Raw genomic sequence first — 27488 nt, 5'->3', positions numbered from 1 at the left:
GCTTTTATGCATATAAGCAATATCATACAGAAGCACCATCATGGAAAAATAAGAATCAGATTTTTTTCCAAAAAGAGAATGATTTGAATAATTCATGTGATGGAGAGGGAAAACATATGTGGTATTTTTGAATGTGTTCTTGTATTGTTTTAAAAATAAGGATTTGATGCACTAATTGGTACAAATCGCAGGGTGACAGTTCACTTCACTATAAGGAAAAACTTTACAACAATTAGAACTGCCATGTAAGGTACCGAGTTCCCCATCACTAGATGTATTATTGACACAGAGAGTTGTCAAGAGACTTGTCACAGTTGTTTCAGAGGGAATTTCTCAGGTGACAGCCAGAGAGAGAGAGTGAAAAACCAAGAGAAAGTAATATTAGTACTCTCTAAATTCCACTACACTGTTTAATTCCTTGTAGGCCTGACTCATTCAAATCTTATATAATTTTATCTTTTCAAATAAAATGTCCTATTGAATATATTATTAGTGTCAGCATAACATATTTCCTTTCCTCAAAGTTCTTGACCTTGAGACTTCAAAAGAAATTTTTATTTAACTACAACCAAATTTTCCAAAGATCAAACTATGACAGTTCATATTCCTAAATTATCACAGTCATACAAGTGGAATAAATACCTGATAAAAGTAAATAAAATGTTGCTAAATAACTCAATGCTATTAAACCAACTGATTATTTTCCCCCTCCCTTTCTTGTGTAGTCTGTCATTCTTAAACCTTCCCCTAAAATGTTGCTATTTAGGGACTTAAGCATAGAGCGCTCTGACTTAAAGAAACTCCTTTTTAACTTTTTTCAGCTCAACAAGAAGATGATGAGTTTGTGTGTCAGATAATCTATGTCTTCTACCAGATGGTTTTCCACCAAGCTACTAGAGATGTCATCATCAAGGAAACACGTATCCTTTTCCTGTTTAAAATATTTTGAAAGCATTCCACTTTTTCCTAATAAATATAGGTATGCATTTTCTTTTTACAAATATACAACTATAGGGGCAGCTAGGTGGCACAGTGGATAGAGCTGCAGCCTTGGAGTCAGGAGGACCTGAGTTCAAATCCAGCCTCAGACACTTAATACTTACTAGCTGTGTGACCCTGGGCAGGTCACTTAACCTCAATTGCCTCAGCAAAAACCAAAATAAATATACAACTATTAATGTAGAATTTAGATTCAGCAAACATTTATTAAGCAGCTACAATATTCAAGGCAATGTGCTAAGAGCTTGGGATAAAAATAAAAATGAAAAAGAGCCTCTGTTCTCAAGGAGCTTATGTTCTGTTGTTGTCAAAGTTTGACTTAAACTTAGAAGACATTTCTAATTCCATATTGAGTACTATTATTATTACTCCTTACTCCTTTAGTAATAGAAAACCAGCAGAGTGTAGGGCAAAGAGCACAGAAACTTTAATGAATATAATAGAATATCATCTAAATAAATGTGACGCCTTTCATTGTGGAAGCCTTGGGAGGCTATATGTTTCGTCCATGTTGCCATGATGCAAAGTACATTTGAAACTTTACTTTTTGAATTGTCTCTGGAAGACTCTAGATCACACATCCTGGTGGATATTTTCAGTTGTCTCTAAGTCTTCAGTCTTTGGTGGTGAGTTTGATTTTTGGAAATAACCAAAAGTAGTTCAGTCTAGTGATAGAAATAGTGATCAAACCAGTTACTAAGTAATAACACTAATTTTCTTATAGGATAGTTCTGAAGACATTTCCAAAAATATTATGAGCTTGTAAGCCAGTGTTCTTTTGAGTGGTGATAGGGCTGTATAATTTAGTAACTCAACAAAAAATTTACAGAAATAAACTGATCAAGGATGGAACACACTTATGCTGCATTTATGTGTACAACTGACTACCATTCTGACTGACACAATTGATCAGAATGATTGAGGTACTTAAATATGAAACTATTACTCTAGTTTTGAAGAAGTCATATTTGTAAATGCTCATGTTAGTGAGCACTTGGGGCTTTCTTGTTTTCAGAAGTGCTACCTCACATTAGAAGTCAGTGTGGTATAGCAGATAGAGAGCTGATTACAAAATCAGGAAGACCTGGGTTCAGTCCCTGTTCTGAAATATACTGCCTGTTGGACCTAGGGCAGGTACATAACCTCTCAGTGCCCTAGGCAGCTCTAAGACTCTTAAGTTAATCAACAGATATCATATGCCATACAGTGTGCTAAACACTATGAATTTAAAAAAAAAAGTGAAAACACTGCTTGTCCTCAAGTGTACATTGCAGTAGAGGAGACAATGTGTATTGGGGGGGAGGGCTTCTATGAATAAGCATATGCATATATTGAAATATATAAGATACATATAAAGTAGATAAAAGGTAACCTTAGAGAAAAAAGTATTCATATCTAGGAAGGGACCATGAAAGACCTCTTATAGAAGGTGGCATTTAGGTTGAATTTTGAAAGAATACAGGAATTCTGAAAGCCAAAGTGGAAGAGGGAGTATATTGCAGGCATTCTGTACAGCTAGTCCAGATGCACAGAGACACGAGGTGTATAATCATGTGTGAAGAATAGAGACCAGTACAGCTGCATGTGGAGTATGTAGAGGCGAGAATTTTGAAGCCTGGAAGTGGAAAAGGGACCAAGTTGTGAAGAGCTTTAAAATGCCAAGAAGAAGAGTTCATGTTGGCTCCTGTATTTTAGGACCATCCTTTGGAAGCCATGCAAAAGATGGATTGAATTAGGAAGAAATGAGTCAGGAAGATAAATTTTAAGAGTCCAGGTAATAGAAGATGAAAGCTTGAACTAAGGTGGTGTAGTATTTGAGTAGAGAAGGGGAGATGTATGCAAAAGATGTTACTTCATACATAGTAAACTTATCACAAATGCTTGTTGATTGATAATGAGGTAGCATGGCATAGCAGGTTGGGTATGAGACTTGGAGTCAGAAGTTCTTACTCAGATATATATTACTAGATGTGTGGCCCTGGGTGAGTTACTTAATCTTTTCATCAGTAAAATGAGGGTGTTGCAATCAATGGCCTCGAGGGAACCTTCCAGCTTTAAATCTATGATGATGTGATAGAAACAACAAGTTTGGCAGCTGGTTGGAGATGTGGTGACACTGAGGACTCAAAGATGACATCAGAGTTGTGTCTGGAAGGATTGTGGTACTCTGGATAGTTATAGGGAAGTGGTTCTGAACTGTTTCTCATTCAGGTTTTCAGCCTTGGTATCATCCTCAGTGCTTTAGTAGGAACTTTCTCTACACTGATAAATCACAGTTCCACTTAAAAAAAGGCAACATAACATAGCAGTCCAGTAATATGGCTCAATGGATAGAGTGCCAGGCCTAGAGTCAGGAAGATTCATCTTCCTGATTCAAGTCCAGCCTCAGACACTTACTAACTGTGTGACCCTGGGCAAGTCACTTAACCCTGGAAAGACTTTTCACAAAAGACATTGCATGACCAGCATCATTTTTCCATTAAGGAAAAGAGGGATTCTAAGATGTAGGGAGGTAAAGAAGGGAGTGCTTCCTATATGACATAGACAGTGCAAAGGCACAGACATGGAAAATGGGTATTGTGTGTAAGGAACAGAAAGAAGGCCATTCTGATTGCATCAGAGAGTATGGGGCGGGGGGGATAATGAGACTGGAAAGACAGGTTGGGGCTAGATTGTATAGGATTTTAAAAGCCAAACAGGCAAATTTATATTTTATCTCGGAAGTGATGAAAGGTCTCTAGAGGTGATTGGGTAGGTGATCACCCAAGGAGAATTATTTTGGCAGCAATGTGTAGAATCAGCTGGAGTGGTGAGAAATTTGAAGCAGGGAGCCCAATTGGGGGCAGTTACAATAATCTAGTTGAGAGGTGATAAGAACCTGAACAAAGGTGATATGAATAGAGGGAAGGAATAGGATGTTCAAGCTGTTATAAAGGTAGAAACAGCAAGATTTGGCAACTGATTGGATATGTGAGGTAAGGAAGAATGAGGAGTCCAGAATAATGCCAAGATTGTGAACCCTGGAAACTTAAAAGATTGTGGTGTCTTTGATAAAAACAAGGGAATATGGAAGAGGGAAGGGTTTAGGGGAAAGAGATAATGAGTTCAGTTTTGAAGATACTGAGTTTAAGATATCTCTGGGAAAATTCAGTGTGAAATGTCCAGTAGGCAATGGCGATCTGGGACTAAAGTTTGAGGGAGAGAGTGGAGCTGAATATATAGATCTGGGAGTTATCTGTATAGAGATGATAATTAAACCTATGTACTCATAAGGACAAAAGGTATAAAGGGAGAAGAGGACCCAGGACAAAACCTTGTGGAATAACCACATTTAGGGGGCATCATATGGATGAGAAGCCAGAAGAGAAGACTGAGGAGTGATTAGAGAGGTCGAAGACAAACCAGGAGAGAATAGTGTCACAAAAGTCTAGAGAGGAAAGAGTTCCCCAAAAGAGAGTGCTCAGCAATTTCAAACAGATAATTCAGGAAGGATTAGAACTGAGGAAAAGACCGTTAGAGTTGGTAATTAAGAGTTCAGGTAACTGGAGACAGCAGCTTCAGTTGAGTGGTAAGGTCAAAAGCCATATTCCAAAGAGTAGAGGAGTGAGTAAAAGAAGTAGAGCAAGCAAGTTTAGACCTTCCTTCCCTGCTTGTCTCCCTTTCCTCCTCCTTCCCTCTCTTCCTTCCTTCCTTTTATATTGGGGTGTCTTGTCTTTGACCCAGACTGGAAATACAGTAGCTACTCCCAGACCTGAACCCACTACTGATTGGTACAGGCCTGACCACTCCTCCTCAGGTAGCCTGAAGGTTCACCAGACAGTAAAGACAAAAGATCAGCTTAGCCCACCGCAGCTCAAAACTCTTATGCTCAAGATATCCTCCAGTCTCAGGATCCCCAGAATCAGAGATTAGAGGCACACAACATACATGTAGGATTATAGGCAAGAATGGGAGAAGGTGTCAAGGAGTTTTGTATGAAGAGAATTAAAGAAGGAGCTAATGTAGAATATAGAATAGCCTTATTTTTTTCAGGAAAATAAGAATTAAAGTCTTCAGCTGAAAGAGGAGAAATAGAGAGGCTAAAGGATATAAGAAAAGGTTTGTAATAGTTTCTTTGGGGAGTAAGATAAAGAATCAATTGGAAGGAACAAAAGGACCTGTTTCAGTAAGAGCCTAGTTGCAGTGTTATAACATGAATTTGTAACTCATCAGTATAACTACATCAACATCCTTGAACTTCATTCAGTAGCTCATGAGTGGGATCTATGGAAATGGATAGTGTGAGTAATACCCAGCTAAGAGAGAAGAGCAGCAGAAGAACAGGGTGCCAGGGGATTCAAGAGCAAAGGACAATATAGAGTTAAAATAGCTAATGATTTGGAAAGGAAAATAAAGTCAGAGCTGAGGTAATGGCCTGGGAATATTAAGGAGTAGGGGGCATGGAGGTTTCAATGATGATGAAGAACTGATACAGGAAGATTGAAAGATGGGGAATATAAGGACCAAGGCCCTACAAAAATAGTATCCGGAGGTTCGAAGCTCAGAGTGAGCTGAGGCTGTCATGGGACGCTGAGGACAATAAGAGAAGGAATGGAACTTTTACTGGGGCTGTGTAGAAAAATGATAGCAGTCAACAGAGAAAAGGCAGAGCTGCTCATCTATTTTTTTCTGCTAAGGGAAATAAATAACAAAATAAATATATAGAATAGGCTAGATTAGACTAAAAATGATAGAATAAAAAAGAGTAGAATAGAATAACAAAGTTGATACCCAAAAAAAGAGAATAGTAAAAAAGTATCTAGTTGCCCTTGGTACATTCAAGTCATCTGGTCTAGATGAACTATAACTTAGGTACTGAAAGAACTGTCAGAGTAATATTTGAAAGATCATAGGTAAAGTAAGTAGAGTACCAGAAGATTGGAGGTGGGCAAATGTCCCAATTTTCAATTAAGACAAAATAAAAGAATCTGCAAACACTGTGCCAGGGTTGGGGGAGTGTGAGAATATATATGTGTGTGTGTATCTGTGTCTGTGTGTACACACACACACAGAGTATATAGTATGCACCTGAGAAAATTCTAGTATTGGATCATTAAAGGGAATGAATTTTTAGAAAGAACAGGCATGACTTTGTCAAGAATAGGTCATGTTAGACTTATTTCCCTTTTTTGACAGAATTATAAAAGTAGTAGATGAGGAAAATGCATTAGATAAATTTATCTAGATTTTAATAAAGCATTCCATAAAATACCTGATGCCATTCTCATAGAGAAGATAGAGAAGTATGGATTTGATAATATAGTTAGATGGATTCAGATTTGTTTGAATAATCAGACTCGATAGTTGTTAGTGGTTCAGTCTTCAGCATAGGAGCGAGTTTCCAGTGGAGCATCCCAGGAATCTGCACAGTTTAACATTTTTATCAGTAACTTGGATAAAGGCATAAATGGAATGCTTGTCACATTTTCAGATGACAAAAAGCTAGGAGGGGTAGCGAAAATTAGATGAAAGATCATTGGGCTAAATCTATTAAAATGAAATTCAGTACAAGTAAATCTAGTCTTACACTTGAATAGAAAAGAACACAACTTTACAAGTATAAAATGGAGGAGGTATGTTTAGATAACAAATCTAAAGAACATCTGAGGGTTTTAGCTCAATACAAGTCAGCAATGTGGTGTAGCAACCAAAATAGCAAATGCCGTCCTGGACTGCATTAAGAGAGGCACACCTTCTCAGAAACTGAGAGGTCTAGTTCCACTGTATTCAGCTCTAGTCAGACCACATCTAGAGTGTCCTGTGCTTAGATCTGGGTGTCACAGTTTAAGAACCTTAGGACATTAATAAAATGGAAAGTGAGCAGAAGAAGGCAGCTAGGATGGTGAAGGGCCTTAAGCCTCTGACGTGAGAGGATCAGTTGAAGGAATTGGGGTTGTTTGGTCTAGAGAAGATTGAGGATTGAGATTGCAATAATTGTCTTCAAATATTTGAAGAGCTGCCATGTGGAGGAGAAGTTAGATTTGTTCTTTTTGGCCTCAAAGGGTCGAACCAGGAGCAGTGAGTGAGTGAAGTTGCACAAAGGTCAGTTTAGGCTTGAGGTCAGGATAAACTTGCTGGCACATAGAGCTGTTCAGAAGTGGAATGGACCTAAGACCTCATTGGAGGTCTTCATGAAGAACCCAGGTAACCACTAGTTAGGTATGCTATAGCAGGTATGGGTTGGGCCAGATAGCCAGTGGTGTCCCTTCCACTTTGACAACACTGATTCTTTGCATCCAAGATGTAACAGAGAATCTCTCAAGACTTAGGATAATGGAGAACTACTAACCACTTCTGGTGATTCACATGGGTACAAGTGGTATTGCCAGAAGGAATCTAGAAAGCACTGCCAAAGATTATCAAAGAAATGGAAGACCTTTAGGGCATATATTATGTTTTCCTTAGTGCTGCCTGTGGAAAGTAAGAGGTGCAGAAGACAAAATTTGTTTTGGTAGGTAAACGGTTGATTTACAAGCTAGTATCTGAGATTGGGATTTGAATTTCTGCACCACAGCTTAAAATATAGACAGTACACTCTTGGCCAGGGATGAGTATGTAGCATGGGACTACAGATCAGATCATCACTTGTACTGTTACAAATACAGTCACAACATTTGACGTCCATGAGACTTGTTGTCATTTGACAACAAGTTGACTTGTTAGTCATTTTAAATGTGTTTATCCCTAGGAAAGCTCAACAACAAAGCAATTCAGAAAAAAAACCAAACAACTCTGGTTTGTATTATGATTTCCCATAATGTTATCTTTCAGAAAAAGAAAGAATTCTTTTCATAAGTATATTTTTGTGTGTATTGCCTTAATTTTCAGTACATGAAATAATGGATGATTCCATTTATTCTTTGTTATTTTTTGTTGAATAATTTACAATTTACTCTCAATTATGGCATTTATGGTTAGATAAATGAAATCTTTTTAAATGTGTCTGAACATTCTAAATCAATTTTAAATGCACTTTATATCTTTAACCATTTTTATCCAGAGGCTCCAGCTTATCTAATAGACCTAATGCATGACAAAAATAATGAGATCCGCAAAGTCTGTGATAATACGTTAGATATCATAGCGGTAAGTACTATAATTACACCTTCCACTCAAAGAAGTTACTCTTTTGTGTCACATTCTGAAATGCAGTGTAATATACCCTTTTGTATTCTCTTTGTTTCTTTTTAAATGTCACTTTTATGAAGTGAAAATGTTTTACTTACTAAAGCCATGTTGCAGAGCGAACGTAAGTTTGTATTTTGTTAGAGTTCTAGAAATATTCTACTTAAGTTCATGTTTTATAGATGAGAGGCTTTATTCTCAATCAAGCTTATGATCAAATACAGGTTTTTTTAATTGAAACATTTATAAGCATTAAGTATTTTAGAGTATACTTGCTGAATGTTTAATTGCTTTTTAAATTTTTTTTCTGTGTTATATGTATAATCAGCTAGGTAGTTCGTATAGTTTAGTTCAAAAGGATGCTGAAAACCCTGGGTCCACCAGTCTTCAGTTCATTGGAGGTGGGTTTGGATTTTTATTGAAGGGGGATCTGTTACGTAGATTGCAAATCAGCTGTTTCTCAGTGAGAGCAATCTTTATGTTCTTTGAGAAGTTATTCTCATTTAGTGTCAATTATTTCTTTTTAAATTATTTATTGATATATGTTGTTCTAGAAGCTTTTATTATCTTTTCCTTCTGTGGCCCCATCTCTAATTGAAAACAAAAAACAAAACACCTGATATCAAATGTGCACAGACTAGCAACATGCGGACACAAATTCGTGTCTTTGTTCCAGATTTGAAGTCTGTCTCTTCGCTGGCGAAAGCGCCGCCTTGTCTTTTGAGCTTAGCGTTGCCCATGACACTGATCCGAACTCTAGAGTCAACACCGCCGTTGAGTGAACCCTTCTCCTGGCTCTGCACTCGTTCGTGGAGTTCTCCCATTTCCCTGTGGAACTGTCCGTTCCATCGTTTCCTGTGGCACAAAAATATTTCACTATATTCATGTGCCGTCATTTATTCATTCCCTAAAAAGTGGGTACGTGGGGCCACGAGGGGGCGCAGTGGGTAGAGCACCGGCCCTGGAGTCAAGAGGACCTGAGTTCAAATCCGGCCTCAGACCAAACACTTGACATGTACTAGCTGTGTGACCCTGGCCAAGTCACTTAACCCCAACTGCCTAAAAATTTAAAAAAAAAAGTGGGTACCATCCCACCTTAGTTTTCAATTTTTGCCTACTATAAAAAGAGCTATTATAAATATTTTTTGTACGTATGGGTTCTTTTCCTCTTTCTCCGATCACTTCAGGATATAGGCCTAATAGTGATCTAGCTAGGTCAAGGGACATGTACAATTTGGTAACTTTTTTTTTAAACTAGTTCCAATTTGCTCTTTTTAGTGTCCTCATTTCCCAAAGCCCCTCCAGCATTTGTGAATTCTGTCTTTTGTCATATTTGCCAAATTGATAGGTGAGAGATAGAAACTCAGTTACTTTCATTTCTCTAAAGATTTGACCCATTTTCATATGATTGTTGATAGCTTAGATTTCTTCCTTCACTAATAATAACAGCCAGCATTCATATAGCACTTTAAGGTTTGCAAAACAGCTTTACAAAATATTATTTTATCCTTACAACACCTCTGTGAGGGAGGTCCTTTTATTATCTCCATTTTACGGATGAGGCAGCTGAGGCATTCCCCAAGGCTATACAGCCAGTAAGGATCTGAGGATGGGTTTGAACTCCAGTCTTCTTCACTCCAGGACCAGCACTCTATCCACAGTGCCACCTAGCTGCCTCTACAATAATAGCTAGCATGTATATTTAAGCTTATATGGCAACTTGGTGGCACAGGGAACGGAACGCTGGGCCTGGAGTCAGGAAGACTTGAATTCAAATGTGACCTCAGAAACTTACTAGCTGTGTGACCCTGCACAAGTTACTTAACCCTGTTTGCCTCAGTTTCCTCATCTTTAAAATGAGCTGGAGAAGGAAATAGCAAACCACTCCAGTATCTTTGCCAAGAAAATCCTAAATGGGGTCATGAAGAATCAGACATGATTGAAAAACCACTGAACAACAAAAAAATGTTTAAGGTTACAGCACTTTAAGGTTTGTGAAGCACTTTGTATATGTTATCTCTTTTGATTCTCACAACTCTAGGAAGTGTTATTATCATCCCCATTTTACAGATGAAGAAATTCAGATATCTTGGTAGTGAGACTTTATCAGAGAAACTTGCTACAAAGTTTTTTTTTTTCCCAGTTACCTATTTCTCTTCTAATTTTAACTCCATTTGTTTTGTTTGTACAAACTCTTTTTAGTTTGATATAACCAAGTTTGTCTTTTTTATCTTCTGTGATTCTCTTTATTGCTTGTTTGGTCATAAACTCTTCCTTTCTCCATAGATCTGAAAGGACTTTCTTCCTTACTCTTTTAATTTGTTTATCAAGTCATCTTTTATGTCTAAGTCATGTTTCCATTTGGAGTTAATGTGACAGGTTGATCTATGCCTTATTTCTGCCAAACTGCTTTCCAGTTTTCTCAATAGTTTTTGTTCAGTAGTGACACGTTATGCTAGTAGCTTGGGTCTTTGGGTTTATCCAACATTAGTTATTGTTTCTTTTGCTTCTCTGTGTTATGTAACTAATCTATTCCACCAGTAAACATTTATTAAGAACCTGTTGTGTGCCAGGCACTGTGCTAAGTACTGGGGATAAAAAAAAAATGGTTAAAAAAAAAAACAAAAAGAAAAACCAAAAAACAATTCCTTCTCTCAGGGAGCTCGTATTTTAATGGAGGAGACAACATGCAAATGACTATGTACCAGTAAACTATATAGGGAAAAATTGGAAATAAACAGCAGAAGGAGAATTAAATGGGATCAAAGATTTACTGTAGAAGGTATAATTTACTTGAGACTTGAAGAAAGCTGTGGAAGCCAGGAGGCAGAGATGAGGAGAGAAGAGAGCATTCCATGCATGGAGGACAGCCAGGGAAAATGCCTGGAGTGGGGAGATGGAATGTCTTGTGCAAAGACCAGCAAGGAGGCCAATGTTACTGGATCAAAGAATATAAGGAAGTGGGGGTGGGAGGGTGGGGGGAGGAATAAGAATACTGGAAAGGAGAAGGGATATGAGTGAAGGGCTTTGAATGCCAAACAGAGGATTTTTTTATCTGATCCTAGAGGTGATAGGGAGCCTCTGGAGTTTGTTGAGTCAGCGGTGCTATCTTTTCAACCATAGGACAGTCTCCCTCCTTTCTCAATAAGTTCACAGTTTCACAGTCTTTTTCTCCATCCCAGCTCCTGCCTCATACATATATATTGATGACTTCAACATATAAATACATATATGTGTGTGTATATATATAGATATATCCATAGATGTATGTATGTATATATGTGTGTATATACAGATACACACACATACCCTTGAACATCCTCCTAACTTCCTGGTACCTCAATCAACAGCTTCCATGATCTACTTCTTCACCTTACCCCAGCTACAAGCAGGGATGGTTATACCTTTGATCTTCATTCTGTCCCTTCTTGCTCCTACCCTGTTCTTCATTCTCTCTGTGACTGCTCATGTGTGATTGACTGATTGATCGATTAACTCTGACTATTCAGGCCAATAGGTAAGTGGCTAGGAGAACAAGTGGACAGGCTGATTGATGAAAAGTAGGTTTATATATACTCTCTTTGAGAACAATTGTAGGATGTATATTTTGCTAATTTTTCATGTATCTTATTATTTATGTATACATTTTATCTCTCCTATGAGATAAATTGTGATTCTCTGAGAGCAAAGATTATATGGCTAATTTTTTTCTTGTATCCCTGGTGCAACAGATATTGCCTTCCATATAAGTCCCTAATAAATGTTTATTGAATTGAATTTGGCATATTATCATTAGATTAGAGCCTATGGCATGCTTGCTCTGACAGGAGGACACAGAAAAACTAGATTGAATTAAAAAAGAGAATACGGAAAACTCAGTTGACTGCTAATTAACCAGAAATGGATAAACCACACATTGGGAACCATGCATGGGAACCAATTCATCTGAATTAGAACATTGGCCCAGTTCCTCACAGAAAACTTTCCGCAAGTATGGAAAATGTCCCATGCATAGTGGGAGCCCTGGCTGTGGGAAATAGCCCCATTTCTTCCCAGGAATGCTTTTTTTTGCCTTCCTGTTGCCATATTGCTATTTGAGCCACATCCAAAGCCATCTCATCTAAGAGCAGTGCTGTTTTCCAAAGTAGAGTTCCTTTCAGCCCAGCTGGGTTGAAGGCTTGTACTTACATCTTGATCCAGGTTTTATTCATAAAATAACGGGAAGGAGATAAGTTGGTATTTTGAATGTAATAGCAGAAAGCTGTTTATGTTAGGTTTGGGGGACCAGACATGTCACACTTTATACATTATATTTTATATCCAATTCCAGATGAGCAATCTAATAACACTTATTCAACACTGTAGCAACCCTCCCCCAGATAATCCTAAATCCAGTAGCATATGCACAATTATGAGCAATATGCAAATGGCTAGCCAGAGTTACAAACACTGGCCTCCTGTCATGTAATTAGGGGTTGAGATGAACATAAATTTAGTACTATTAGCTAGACTTATGTGTAGTCTTTAGTGTTGCCTACTTTTAAAATGCTTGTATAAGTAAATAGAAATTTAATCTAGGGGTACTTGAGTTGCACAAAAGTATTTATTAAGCTCCAAGAGACTTGAATACCTGACAGTATTTTATAATTTAGGAGGAGAAAATTGCAGAATATTTTCAAGTTAGTCATCTGCATTTTATGCTGTCATTTAAGCTGGTGATATTGAAGAAATAAAAGAAATGTGATTTCTAGATTTATGTTGAAAGGAAGGGAAGGAAGGAAATAGGGAAGAAAGGAATGAAGGAAGGGAGGGATGGAAAGGATGGAAAGGAAAGAAGGAAGAGGAGAGTAAAGGAAATCAGGAAGCATTTATTTGGCACCTACAATGTGCAAGCCTTGTGCTAAGTGCTGGGAATACAAAGAAAGTCAAAAATAATCCCTACTCTTGAGGAGCTTATATTCTAATTGAAAGAGACAGTGTCTGTAAGACAGTATAGATAGAGGGCATGTGTAAAGACCCAGGAGTTCCCTAGAGTTCATAGGCAGGTCAGATAACAGGGCCCACAGTGGCAAATAAGATGGTAAGACACTGAGGACTTTACCATTCAGTGGCAGTGAAGTTGACCAGGCTTGGAGATCTTACATATCACCAAAAGGATTGCAATTGGTCATGCCACTCTCATACAAACAGTGTCAGCATCCATATATGCTGCAGGGAGCTTGGAAGGGCCTTTCCCACCACCATTGGGAAGGAGAGAATTAGCCTAAATGTGAAACAAGGTACACTAAGTTCCTTTCCAAAGGAATGGGGATGAGACAGTCATTGTTAGTCAGCTAGTGTTTATTAAGAATCTACTATGTGCCAGGCTAGGTGGCTAGGTTCTGGGGATAGATACAGGAAAGGCAAAAAACAATCCCTACTGTCAAGGAGTTCAAATCTAATGAAGGAGCAACATGCAAACAAGATATTGGAAAGAATCTCCAGGAAAAGGCACTGAGATTAAAGCCGACTGGGAAAGGCTTCTCATAGAAGATGGGACTTTAGCTGAGACTTGAAGGAAACCAGGAGGCAGAGATAAGGAGAGAGAGTTCCAGGCATGACGGACAGCCAGTGAAAACACTCAGCATCCAGAGATGGAATGTCTTGTTCGAGGAATAGCCAGGAGGGCCAGTATCGCTGAATCACAGCGATGGGGGAATGGGGGAGGTAAGGTGTAAAAAGAAGACTGTAAAGTTAGGAAGGGGGCAGGTAATGAAGGGTTTTGAAAACTAAAAGAGGATTTTCTATTTTATCATAGAGGTAATAGGGAGGCACTGAAGTTTATTCACAGGGGTGGAGAGCAGGGTGATATGGTCAAGCCTGCATTTTAGAAAGGTCACTTTGACAGCTGAGTGGAGGATGGACTGGAGCGAGGAGAGACTTGAGGCAAGACAATTCAGTAGTTCAGGTGCAAGGTGATGAGGGCCTGAATAAGAGTGGTGGCAGTGTCACAGGAGAGAAGGGGATGAAGTTGAGAGATGCTCACAAAGGGAGAAACAGCAGGACTTGAAAACTGATTGGATATGGGAGGTAAAAGAGGGAGTTTACAAACCTGAGGGACTGGGAGGATGGTGGTGCCCTTGACACTAATAGAGATGCTCGGAATAGGGAAGGTCTGGGGAGGAAGATGATTTCAGTTTTGAACATGTTGAGTGTAAGATATCTTCTGAACATCTAATTCAAATTGTCAAAAAGGCAGTTGCAGATGTGAGACTGTAGGCCTCATATCTGAAAAGATCTGGGGGGGGGGCAACTAGGTGGCGCAGTGGATAGAGCACTGGCCCTGAAGTCAGGAGGACCTGAGTTCAAATCCAGCCTCAGACCAAACACTTGACACTTACTAGCTGTGTGACCCTGGGCAAGTCACTTAACTCCAATTGCCTAAAAAAAAAAAAAATAAAAATAAAAAAATAAGAACATAGTAAAAAAAAAAAAAGATCTGGGGACAAAGATTAGGATTGAACAAGGAAATCTGAAAGTTATCTACATAGAAATGATCATTGAATCCAGAAGAGCTGATGAAATTCAAGTGAAATATTATAAAGGCAAAGGGGAAAACAGGTCCCAGCAGCCCCAGGGGACATCTAGAATTAGTGGGTGAAACTTGCATGAAGACCCAGCAAATGAAGCAGAGAGGAGGAGAACCAGGAGAGAGCAGTGTCACAAAAACCTTGAGAAGAGAGAATCCAGGAGAAGAAGGCGATTGACAGTGATAAAGGCTGCAGAGAAGTCAAGAAGATACAGATTGAGAAAAGGCCATTAAATTTGACAGTTAAGAGAGCATTAGTAACACTGCAAAGAGCAGTTTTGGTTAAAGGATGAGATTGGAAGACAGACTGCAAAGACTTAAGAAGAAAGTGAGACTAGATGAAATGTAGGTATCTGTTATAGACAGCTTTCTCAATGAGTTTAGCCACAAAAGGGTGGAGAGAGAGAGAGATAGGATGATAGTTAGCAGTGATGGATGGATGAGGGTTTTTTGAGGATGAGAGAGATGTGGACATCTTTGTAGCAGTAAGGCAGAAGCCAGTAGACAAGTAAAAATTGAAGATAAACAGGAAATTAATAAGAGGAGGCATTCTGCTGGAGAAGACAGGATAGAACAGGATCACACTGTATAGGTGAAGGGGTTTGCTTTGGCAAGAACTGCTACCTCATGTGAAATGGGAGTGGCAGAAAGCAGAAAGAAGAATGTGAAGGAGATGAGAATAAATATTAAGGACCTACCATGTGAAAGAGACTGTGCTAAGTGCTTCACAAACAGATCCTCATGACAACCCTAGGAGGTAGGTTCTATACTCACCAACATTTTACTTACAGAGAACCTGAGGCAAACAGTGGTTAAATGACTTGCCTAAGGTTACTTAGCTAGTAAATGTCTGAGGCTGAGTTTGACCTCAAGTTTTCCTGATTTCAGGTCAAACACTCTTATCCATTGTACCACCTAGTTAATTGCCTCTTGAGGTGGGATAAGGAACAGGAGAGAAGGCCTCAATTTTTTCACTAAAACATTAGCCTAGATTCTTAGCTGAGAATGTGGATAAAAGGGAGCTATGGGAGGTTTGAGAAGGGGTGGAAAGGTTTGGAAAAACCCTGTAGTGAGTGGGATAGTGAATTAATTTTATTTTTGTTGAGTCATTTCAGGCATTTCTGACTCTTCGTGACCCCATTTGGGGTTTTCTTGGCAAAGAGACTGGAGTGGTTTGCTATTTCCTTCTCCAACTCATTTTACAGAAGGGGCAAACTAGCTTAAGTGACTTGCCCAGGGTCACACAGCTAGTAAGTCTGAGGCCTGCCCCAGTGAATCAATGATGGAGGTGGAAAAGAATTGCCTTGCCACAGTGAGGGCCTAGTTGAGATTGTATAACATAACCTTGTAGTGGACCTGGTCAGTATGGTTTCATTGTACAGCCAGGAGAGAGGAAGGGAAAGGGAACAGTGACAGGAAGACTGGAGAAGAGTGTCTTGTAGCACTTGCAATGCCAACTTTTTAACACCTTGATGGGCTCATAGTTGTGGAAGGAAGAATCTGAGATGACAAACCCCTCCCCCAGGGAGTTCTGAATGATTTTGTTCAGTAGAAGGAGGAGGAGGAGGAGGAGGAAGAAAGGGTGCTGTATATAGGTCTCTTTTTTCCAGAAGGAGGGAATACATGTTTTAGAGGAGGGATAATTGTTTTCTTTTCAACTTTCACCAAATTATAGTATATAGTGTATATCAAAGACTGCCATTTTTGCAAGGAGATAATCAAATGAGAAAAATATATAGTTAGAAACACACCATAAGGAAGCTGCCTGCATCTTTAGAATCTGGCTTGGTAAGGCATTCAAGTTTGAATCTAACCCCTGAGCTAATCCTGGACCAAAGTTGTCCTCTAGTTTATGTTAGGCGTAGGAGGAGCAAGCAAAGCATGTGTGAGGCAGTAATTCCCCAAATATTTGTCTGATTTTTTTTACCACATTTTAAAATTAGATGTTTATTCATGAAGTACCTTTATGGAGTGCCATCAGCAAGAAGGCATAGCCACAGCCATATCTCAGTTCAATTTGGGGCTTAGAGATAACTCTTGTTCCATTGTTACTACTGGAACTTAAGGCATGGGACCAGGTACATAACTAAGGGTGCTGATAAGCTAGCTTTATTGTATATTCATACACAAAAGGTGCTGACTCAAACAGGTATCTCTTGAAGTACAATTAAGCATAGCAAGTACTAGAAGAGATGAGATTGAAGTAACAGTCTCTAATTCTGAATTAAGGTTGGATATTATAAATAGTCATAATGTTTGAATAATTTAGGTGTAGTCTTCATGGAATCAGAGCATTAAATGAAATCATCCCTTGAGGACCTTTCCATATCTAAGAGAGTTGTCTTGAAACACCCACAATCTGATCATAAAAAGGAATTGAATATAAAGTGTTAATATAACTATAAAAGATGAGGCTAAGCCAAAAGATCCCTTTATGTGGCACAGATTAATTCTTTGAATAAATCCAAAAAAATCATCATGATAGAGTAAGAGTGAGGCCATGCCTCAGAGTAACCTTTAAAAGTCAGTTCACTGAGTCCAGGATAAAGACTTAAAGAGGAACCCTGCTCCTAGTTTCAAGTAGAACATACAGGGAACTGAAGAAAGGGAGTCTGTAAGGGGTTATAGGGAGCATAGGCAGAGACAACCAAACCACCAGAGTTAATCAGGAAGCATTTGTTAAGTACCTACCATGCCAGGGACTGTGCTAATAGCTGAGAACATAAAGAAAGGCGAAAAACAGCTCACAGTCTAATAGAGGAGACAACATGCCAACGACTATATACAGAATAAATATATACAGGATAAATTGGAAATAATAGAAGACTTTAAAATGTAAATTATTTCTACTTCTCTGCTCTAGCCTTAACTTGTATTAGAATGAGCATTGGTTTGAAGACTAGGACCCTGGGAGTAAGGCTATTTGAGATAATTAGACAAGAGGAGAGTGTCAGGACAAATGCAGTGTTGCTAAAATTTCCTGACTGCAGTGTTATATCTCCTTTTCCCTTTGGACTCTCTCATGAAAACCTGAAATCTTTCTTTCCTTCTGATCATGGGAAAAGTCTGATAGATATTTTAGATATTTATTTTGTCCTTATAAACAGCATTAATCACAGCAATAACCATTGTTAGTATGGGTGTACTTACTGGAAATGAATTTCCAATTGGGAGGAAGCAATTGAGGAGGTACCCAGAAGAGAGACAGAGATAGATCTAGTTCTGGAGTGTTTTTGCCAGAACAGTATCTTTGGCTAGGGACTCAGAGCTAACAAAAACGATAGAGTAAAGAAGGGATGTTTATGCTGATTATACCAGGAAACCCAACTGGGCCGTGAGTCAGTGGTGGGGTTGAAGTGGTTGTACAATCCTGATGACTCCCCCACCCTACATATATCTAAGATTCTTTGTTTCCTAAATTGTGGTATATGTAATATATTGTGCCATAAGAAATTATTAATGGTTTCAGAAGAAACTGGAAAACCTCTATGAACTGATATTGCTGAGTGAAATAAGCAAAAGTTGAACAATTTACATATATCAACATTAGGGCAGCTAGGTGGTGCAGTGGATAGAGTGCTGGCCCTGGAGTCAGGAGGACCTGAGTTCAAATGTGGTCTCAGACAAGACACTTGACACTTACTAGTCGTGTGACCCTGGGCAAGTCACTTTACCCCAATTGCCTTGCCAGAAAACAAAACAAAACAAAAAATACATACATCAACATTAGAGAAAACAAATTTGAAAGACTTTAGAATTCTGATTTATGTAATTATCATAAACCACAAGTGCCAGGTCTCAAGATGCCACCTACCTCTTGACAGAGGAGTGATGGACATAAAATCCAGAATGACACATGTGTTTTTGGTCACGACCACTGTGAGAGTTTGTTTTGCCGGGTGCCACGTTTGTTGAGAGGTATTTCTTTTTAAATTGGTCACTTTGGGGAACAGTGGAAAGAAGAGATAGTAAATGTCCATAAAAATAAATTTTTTTTAAAAAAATGATTCTGCTTTCTACTTTTTCATCATAACTAGTTTTTGTAAATTCAAAGGTCTAAAACTATATTTGGGAAGAGGGTTTTTGGACTTTATTTTTAAAGAGATAAACTCCATTTTTACTCAACAGACAGAATATGATTGTAATATTGAGAAGAATTAGATGCTTTGCAAACCTTCTGTAGCAGTTGTCACAGAAATTATGGAAATGTTACACTCGTGATGATTTGTTTAATATAGTTTGGCCCAAGTCTGCAATTGATGAATTAAAACAGATGTGCTTAGTACAGTATGTACCATGGTAGATTACATGATTTGCTGATACAGTCTCCATAGCCTTGTCACCAAGTTGTCACCTAACTGACTGAGACTCCCTTGAAACCAAAACAAACCCAATCAATTAGCTTCCCATGGAAATAACTGGTCAATTGGACACCACCACCTCCCTTCCAAGCCTTTCAGAACCATGGAAATGGGGGTGAGGAGGGACATCATCTAACCTAATCATTTGTTAAAATTTGAGATTTCTCTCCCTCATAGTCTTTCCCTTCCCTCCACATCCACCTTCACTCTTAGGAATTCACCAGGACATGCCAGGTGCCTTCCTTCTAATTTGGTTATGGATTTGAGATGCCTTTAAATTCTCTAACCTACCAGATGATTTCCATCCTTATATAACTAGGGAGGCCTGCAGAACCTTGAATTTCAAAGATGTATGCTGGGCTTCCAGAAACATGGCTGCTGAGGACCCACTAATAACTAGATATCCAAGAATGCTTTAGGGAGAGAGGCCATGTGTAGCTTAGTATAGAGCACCAGCCCTGGAGTCAGGAGGACCTGAGTTCAAATCCGGCCTTAGACACATAACACTCACTAGCTGTATGACTCTGGGCAAGTCACTTAATCTCAGTTGCCTCACCAAAAAAAAAAAAGCTTTTGGAGGCCTGTCCATTCTTGCTTTAATATTCTGAAATTAATGCTATGATCCTGTATCAGATAGCTTATTATTTGGAAACACATTGTCTGCCTTCATTCCAAAACAGACCAGTCACGTAGAAAATATATTTTACACGTGCCAATAAAAAAATAAATTTAATATACAGAGTACCTGGTTATCAATTTTGTATAAATCAATTTTGACGCAATTTATTAAAATGAGACAAGCCCATGTCATTTATATATAGCCTCTGGGACTTATCAGTTCTCTGTGAACAAACCGCAAAGCTTTACAAGATGAGTTAGAGTAATCTCTATTCACACATTGCATGAACCTCTTGTTAGAATTCATTCACAATGAACCTATTAGGCAGAACTTTAATATCTTTTTCTAAGTGTAATAGATTTTCTGTGTACATATACTTATTAGCTGGTTATATATGACATATGTATATGTGTATGTATACACATATATCTGTATGAGTGTGTGTGTATATACATTGCCAGATTTTAGAGATTCCTTAGTGGTTATATACTACTCCTTGAAGTTCCATAGCTATTTCCACACCCAAAGAACAAGAGGCATAAATAACTTTCTTCCCTGCCCTCCCCCTACATACTCACATGGATGGATCCAGATCCCTTCTCTGTTCTCTTTCATTGATTCATTATTTCATTACCCTTCATTGTTTAATCATTTTATTATTTTAATGATTGCTGCTTTCCAGAGAGCAACAAATGGATTTTTAAAGAACCAAAGATTATAATTAAGGGCAGAAATCATCATTTTTGCTTAAACATATGCAATTGTTATCTTTTGCTTAGTAGTCTGAGTTGATCTGCTGTTGCACTGACATTGAACAGGGTAACCCTACTCAGTGCATATTCCAGGAGATACTTAGACTTCCCAGTCTGGTTTGGGAATGCCATAAGCAGGAACCTAAAGAATTACATTTGTGCCTCTTCTTGTGAGAAAGAAGTAAAGCATGTATTAAATTTCATAATTCTGTTGTATAGAAAGTATTCCTTTAGGAAATTGACAGCAGTGTATCATTTTGCTCCTGCTAATAACTTAACCTTAAATGAACAACCAGGTTATTCTAGACTTCTTTAATTCAGTATGAAAAATTGCATTAAATAAGCCATATTACAGACCCAATTAGAGGGCAGCTGCATTAAAGAAGAAAGGAAAATCTGTTTTACATCAGGAGCATTAGAACACAAAGCAGATCTGTGTAGCTCTATGTTATCCTATAGTGTGTTAATCAGATACAAGGTGTGACGGAAGCCAGTGACAAAGAGTATTCTTGATAGGGAACAGGCTCTGATAATAGGCTGTTTAACGCTTCATAATGTTTCAGTGGTTCAGTAGTAAACAAAACTAGATGTAGAACTTCAAAAAGGATGGCACATTCCATACAGAATCAAACCATAAGTCTTCCATGACACTTTAGGATTTATGGAAACTGAGTGCTTAAGATCATGATGTCAGGGGGCTCTGACAAGAAGAAAATCAAAAACAAAACACTCCAGTCTTTAAATAAAGGGTAAGCTCTTGCCTAAAAATGAGGATACCAGGGCATACTGCTCTTAATTTGACATTTTTTGAATGAAGGAAAACTACTTTCTAACATTGTTCCCACAATGGTCTAACTTACTGATAAATTTTAGTGTCATGTTTTGACTCTGGTTGGGCTGTGATTAACTTCATACACTTATTTTCCTGGAAAAAAGTATGTACTTTTTTTATTTAAGCAGGTTTGTAAGGATCAATTTTAGCCAATATATGGTAAGATCTTTTGTTGAAACCATGAATTTACATAGTTATTATGTGCCATTAAAATTTTTGCCAGTTTTTATAATTTTTTTACTAGTTATTTCCTTTAACTTTGTAAAGTACTATTAATCATAGAATTTGAGTCAAAGCCTATTTCAGCCAAGAGGGATCTTTGCAGTCCAACAGCCTCATTTTACAGAGGAAGAAACTTGAGTCTTAAGGAGATGACTTGCCCAAAGTTTTACAGATAGAACCTCCTTGTCTTAATGTCATCGCAAATTGTATTACATTGCATAGATTTAATAATGGCTTACAAATAGAAGAAGTGAGGCACAGGAAGGTTGTGACTTGTACTTTTTACTCTAAATCTGGTCTGTACAGAATTAGAATGTTTATGATCATCCTTCAAATAACAGATATATCTTATCTGTAACTTCTCAAGATAAGAGGGAAAGATAAAGTGTATAAGTTGGGCACTTCATAATTGGTCCCCATTCACCTCTACTCTCTGCCATCCTAATGTGAGTCCAGGAATTTGCCAATGGAACCTGGTCATTACCAGCACCACAACTGCAAATCTCCCTTTAGTGGCATCTAGGGCACTTTCTGGACCATATACATAAGACCTTGTCTCTCTCTTCAACTGTCAAACCATTCAACTTTCACTGTAAATACAGATATACATATACATAAATACACACAGGGGTTTACATATTTATTTTTCAGTGTATAAATGAACTTTTCCTTTCAGGGAGATCTGATTTTAAGAATACAGTCTCTATTCACATCAATGTGATATTAGTAGAATTAGAAGAGACTAGTCCTAAGCTTAGCCTTTTTTTTTCCAGGATCCCTAAATAGAATTTCATAGCTTAAAAACTTTTTCCATAAAAATCTGGTTGAATTTGGCATTTTCAAGAGCTTAATAGAATGGTATTTAAAGAAAATAGTCAGCTGTAGTGTGGTATAACTTTGCTTATTACATGAAAGGAGCAGTCTTACTTTTACTATGCACTTACCATGTTCTAATCTGAATTGTGTATTTGTGTATATGGCATCTCCATTATGAGCTATTAAGATTCTTTAAAACAAGGACTTTCTGCCTTACTTATCTCTGCATTCCCTGGAAACAAACATAGTTCTTTATATATACAAAGATCTTAATAAATGTTTGTTGAATTGCTTGCTAAGCACATGGTTGTGAGATCGTTATAATGTATATCACTACTACAAGAGTGAAGAATAAGAAAATATTTAAACTAACATTACCAATAGCACATCTTCATGTCAACCTGCTTTATAAGCACCATAAGGCACCCCAGAAGATCAAATGTATTACAAGGTAGAACATTTTATTATACTTGTTTGAAAGCCTAGTAGTATTTTCTACAGAGGCTATTAAGATTGAAATTAAGAATGGGACTCTACTGTTACCTGAGGTAGCAGTATTTATTTATTATTTATCTGAAATAAATAAATTGAAATTTTAGAAGTGTAGAATGGTTAAAGGTATTTTTCTAAGTGTAAAAAAAAGAAAATTTTGTTTAAGAGACTGACATAAAAGATAGCCCACCTTTGACTTTTTTAGGAAGCAAACACAGAAAAGGGAATAATATATACAAGTAATTGGTCTGACTGGTTACTTTAAAGTTTTCAGGGATGAGATTATGAATTATTTCATAAAAGATAAGCTTACCAAGGGAAAAGGACTCAGGACTTACTTGTACAAAAATATTTATAGCAGCTCTTACTCCTTTCCAGAGAGCAACAAATGGATTTTTAAAGAACCAAAGATTATAATTAAGGGCAGAAATGATCATTTTTGCTTAAACATATGCAATTGTTATCTTTTGCTTAGTAGTCTGAGTTAGTCTGATGTTGCACTGACATTGAACAGGGTAACCCTACTCAGTGCATATTCCAGGAGGTACTTAGACTTCCCGGTCTGGTTTGGGAATGCCACAAGCAGGAACCTAAAGAATTATATTTGTGCTCTTCTTATGAGAAAGAAGTAAAGCATGTAGTAAATTTCATAATTCTATTGTATAGAAAGTATTCCTTTAGGAAATTGATAGCAGTGTATCATTTTGCTCCTGCATTCCCTGGAAACAAGCATAGTGCTTTATATATATACAAAGATCTTAATAAATGTTTGTTGAATTGCTTGCTAAGCACATGGTTGTGAGATCGTTATAATGTGTATCACTACTACAAAAGTGAAGAATTAGAAAATATTTAATTTAATGTGGTGGCAAAGAATTGGAAGTTGAGGGGATGACCATCAAATGGGGAATGACTGAACAATCATAGTATATGATTGTAAATTGTGCTATAAGAAATGATGAGCAGGCAGATTTCAGAAAAACCTGGAAAGGCTTTCATGAACTGATGCTGAATGAAGTGAGCAGAACCAGGAGAACATCATACACAGAAACAGCCACATTGTGCAATGATCATCTATGAATGACTTAGCTATTCTCAGCAACACAGTGATCTAAGACAGTTCTAAAAGACTCATGATGAAAAATGCTATCCATATCCAGAGAAAGACCTGATGAAGTCTGAATACAAAGCATACTATTTTCACTTTCTTTATTTTTTTCATGTTTTTTTTCTTTTAGTCTGTTTCTTCTTTCACAACATGACTAATATGGAAATATGTTTTACAAGATTTGCACATATATAACTGTATTGGATTGTTTAATGTCCTGGGGGGAGGGGGTTATGAGGGAGAGAGGGAGAAGATTTGGAATTCAGTTCTTTTAAAAGATTAATGTTAAAATTTGTCTTTACATGTAATTGGAAAAAAATAAAATACTATTAAAATAGATAAAAATACAAGAGAACATTAAAAAATTAGTTTACCTTTTTCTAAGTAGACTCTAATTTTGATTTCTCACTATCTATTTAACCCAAAGAAAAACACAGTTTTTATTGTAAGACCTTGACCTAGGTTACATATAGAGTAACACATAATTTCTGAGGTATAACCTAAATTTGTCTTTAAGCTACCAAGGATTTTAAAAATATTTTGCTACAAACCTGGTATAGCCCAGTAACTTAAATATATAATATTTTTAGTGTAAGTTAAAATTTTGTTGTAGTTCAATAATTTTTGAGTCATGTCTGCCTCTTTATGACCCAAACTCCCTAGGTTTTTTAACCCAAGTGTGACATATTATCCAGTGTGACATATTTATCCAATGTGACATATTGGATAGTGTACTAGCTGGATATAGTATCACGAAGACTGAGCTAGGTGGTACTAGGCAAATTACATAGTTTATCTCAGCTTTATTTTCCTAATCTGTAAAATTCAATAGAATTCAACAAGTATGTATTAATTTCCTTCTTTGTGCCAGGCACTATGTTAGTCACTGATGGGGATGATAATGATATTTATCCCTCAGGGTTAGGGTCAAATGAGATCATGAATGTAGAGGGACTTTGCAAAACGTAATGTGACATATAAATGTGAACCATTATTATTATTTCTGTTTAATTACTTATTGTGAGGCATCCAGCTCTTTGACAGTCAAGGAGGACTTGACAGTTACCTTCTGATGTTGGAAGAGTACTCAGAACTGGAGATGAGCATTGAATTGACAACTGATACCCTAACAGGTCTAGGCATTGTTCAACTCTATGCCTTAATTATGATGTATGGGGGCTTATCCAGGATATCCTTCAAAGTACAGTTTTTATCATTAAGCTTGGAACAGGCCAACCACTTACCATGACTGGACTTTGTTGGTCATTTTTAAAATTTTGTTTTGTGTTTTTCTCATACGGACTCTCGGGCCAGAGAGAACTGCTGTGTGACACCGTACTTCTAATTTTGTGCTAATATTCTAAAACTATACTAAATCTATATAGCCTAGCTTATTAATTTTGCATAAGAATTAACGTCTGTTACATTTCTGTGTAAACTGTGATTATAAGTAAAGCTAAACATTTTTAAAATTCCTGTCTTATTAGCTTTTGTCTACCATTCTACACTGTCACATTTTTATATCCCAACTCTGTCGTGCATTGCGTTATCTGTTTCTAACAGCATCTTGTCGTCTGCAAATTTGATCATCCTTAATTCAAGTTCTTTATGAATTTTGGCAAGGAAGGAAAGTTGATGCACTTTACTATAGGTATCCCTTCAGGATGCCAGTCTATGGATTACTGTTCTTTGGGTCGAGTCAATCAAGCAGTTTGTAGGTTAGATGATAGTACAGTCAGGGCAGCTTAGATCTCTCTATTTTGTCCACAAGAATTTTGTGCAAGATGTTGTATGTCTTGCTGAATTCTAGTTGTTTTGTTTATAATATTGCTCTGATCTACTAGACTAGTAACCTCATCATGAAAGAAAATGAGGTTTGGTATAACCTGATCTTGGGAGACCTTTGCTGACCTCCCTTTCTACATGTTTACAAAATTATATGTTCTACAATTTTACCAAGAATCAATGTTAAAGCTATACTATCCTATAGTTTGAATTACATAATTTCTTCACTCTTTGAAGATCTATTGGTTTACCATTCCTCAGGCTCAAAGCATCTTTCTCATTCTCCAGAGTTTTTAGTTTAGCAATCACAGCCACAAATTCCTTCAGTATTTTGTGATGTAGTTCATCCAATTCATGTAACTTGAATTTATTGAGGACCTCTAGGTAATTTCAAAGAAGGTTGTTATTCTACCTTTCCCATTCTGAAGATAACTTTGTACAGGGGTGGAGGAGGGGAGAGCCAGGTAGGAGTTAAATAGTCTCACTTTCTCTGTATCAGTCATCTTATTGTCCACCTCAAACACTGGCTATATGCCGTCTTAATTCTTACTCCTGCTCCCGTCATAGCTTACAAACCTTTTTTTTTTTTCTTGTGGCATATGATGCCATATACGTTAGTGAAAGCAAGCATTTAGGATAAAACAAATGATAGATTTTTAAAACCTGACTTATGACATCAGCTGCCAAACCGTGATGTAGAATGACCCTCCTACACAAAAAGCGTAACTCACAGCTTCAAATTTTGATAGGCAAACATAGTTCTTTCTTATCTTGGATGTTAGAAGAGATAAAGTAGAAATTGTTGTTGCTAGCTTCTCTACTAGCTCACTTTTGGAAGACCGGAAACTAAGCACTGATAAGTGGAAATTAAATGGCCAGTGGGTCAGCTTTCATAGAGAAGCTGATGGATTCTTTTGTTTCTATGTTTTAGCTAGAGAGAGAGAGACAGAATGTTTTCTTTTAAGAACATTATGTCCCCAATGTGTATTGGTTCATTAAGTGATTTTGTGAGTCTTCATGAGAAAGCCTAAAGTTGGCAAAGAAAGTGTATGTGAGCTGAGTACAACCACTTTGCTATAAGTTTCTGTACTTATGGGAAGACTTTTTGCTTCAATTAGGATAATAAAGTCTTACTGGAGGGTGTAAGATGATCATCCCTAGAGCAAGGCGGAATTTTTCCTTCGTGCGGAAGATTTTTATTCACTTGTCTAAATCTATTATATCTGTGTTTAAGATCTTGTTTTTTTCTTTTAACTTTTTCCTATCTGTGACATTTTACAGGTATTGATCAGATTTAGTGCTGGTAGCAAGATATTCCTCTTGATGAACTAGCAAACCCATTATATTATGTTCATTGAACAGTTGGTTGAATTCTCAATACCTCTTATTCTACAAGGAATCCATACTATAAAACATAAATTTGTTTCTTTTAAGAATTTCTATTCTTTTAATAAAATCCAAAAATTTTCATTAGATAATATATTTTTCTATCATTCTCCTGGCATATGTATTCACTTGAATAATTAATCAAATTATTAGTGTCTGAATGAAAAACTCTTATTATACTCTTAAGAAAACATTCTAAGACTGGAATTTGTTCTAAGACTTCATATACATTGAAAAGGCATTTTGGTATAACACTCGGTCTAACTCAAGAAGTTTTAGAGACTTGAAATTTGCTTATCTTTTAGAGAAAGTGAGATGAGATGGAGAAATTTCTTTCCTTAGAATGATATTTTGAGACCTGATTCTTTGTTTTTTCTCCATGAA

At 37.2% G+C, this 27488-nt stretch overlaps 1 protein-coding gene across 1 annotated transcript in view; it reads left to right on the top strand.

Annotated features, from left to right (window-relative positions):
* The window catches only part of KIFAP3 (kinesin associated protein 3), a 201980-nt gene that overhangs the window by 133887 nt on the left and 40605 nt on the right, over positions 1-27488 (top strand). Inside the window, exons 16-17 of the mRNA XM_027868293.1 lie at positions 822-920; positions 8039-8124. Of these exons, the coding sequence (XP_027724094.1) occupies positions 822-920; positions 8039-8124 (185 nt within the window). The remainder of the gene's footprint in view (positions 1-821; positions 921-8038; positions 8125-27488) is intronic.

This window comes from Vombatus ursinus, unplaced genomic scaffold (genome assembly GCF_900497805.2).
Source record: "Vombatus ursinus unplaced genomic scaffold, bare-nosed wombat genome assembly UNPS02014789.1, whole genome shotgun sequence".
Taxonomy (NCBI): Eukaryota; Metazoa; Chordata; class Mammalia; order Diprotodontia; family Vombatidae; genus Vombatus; species Vombatus ursinus.
This window is presented reverse-complemented; position numbering and strand designations above follow the sequence as displayed.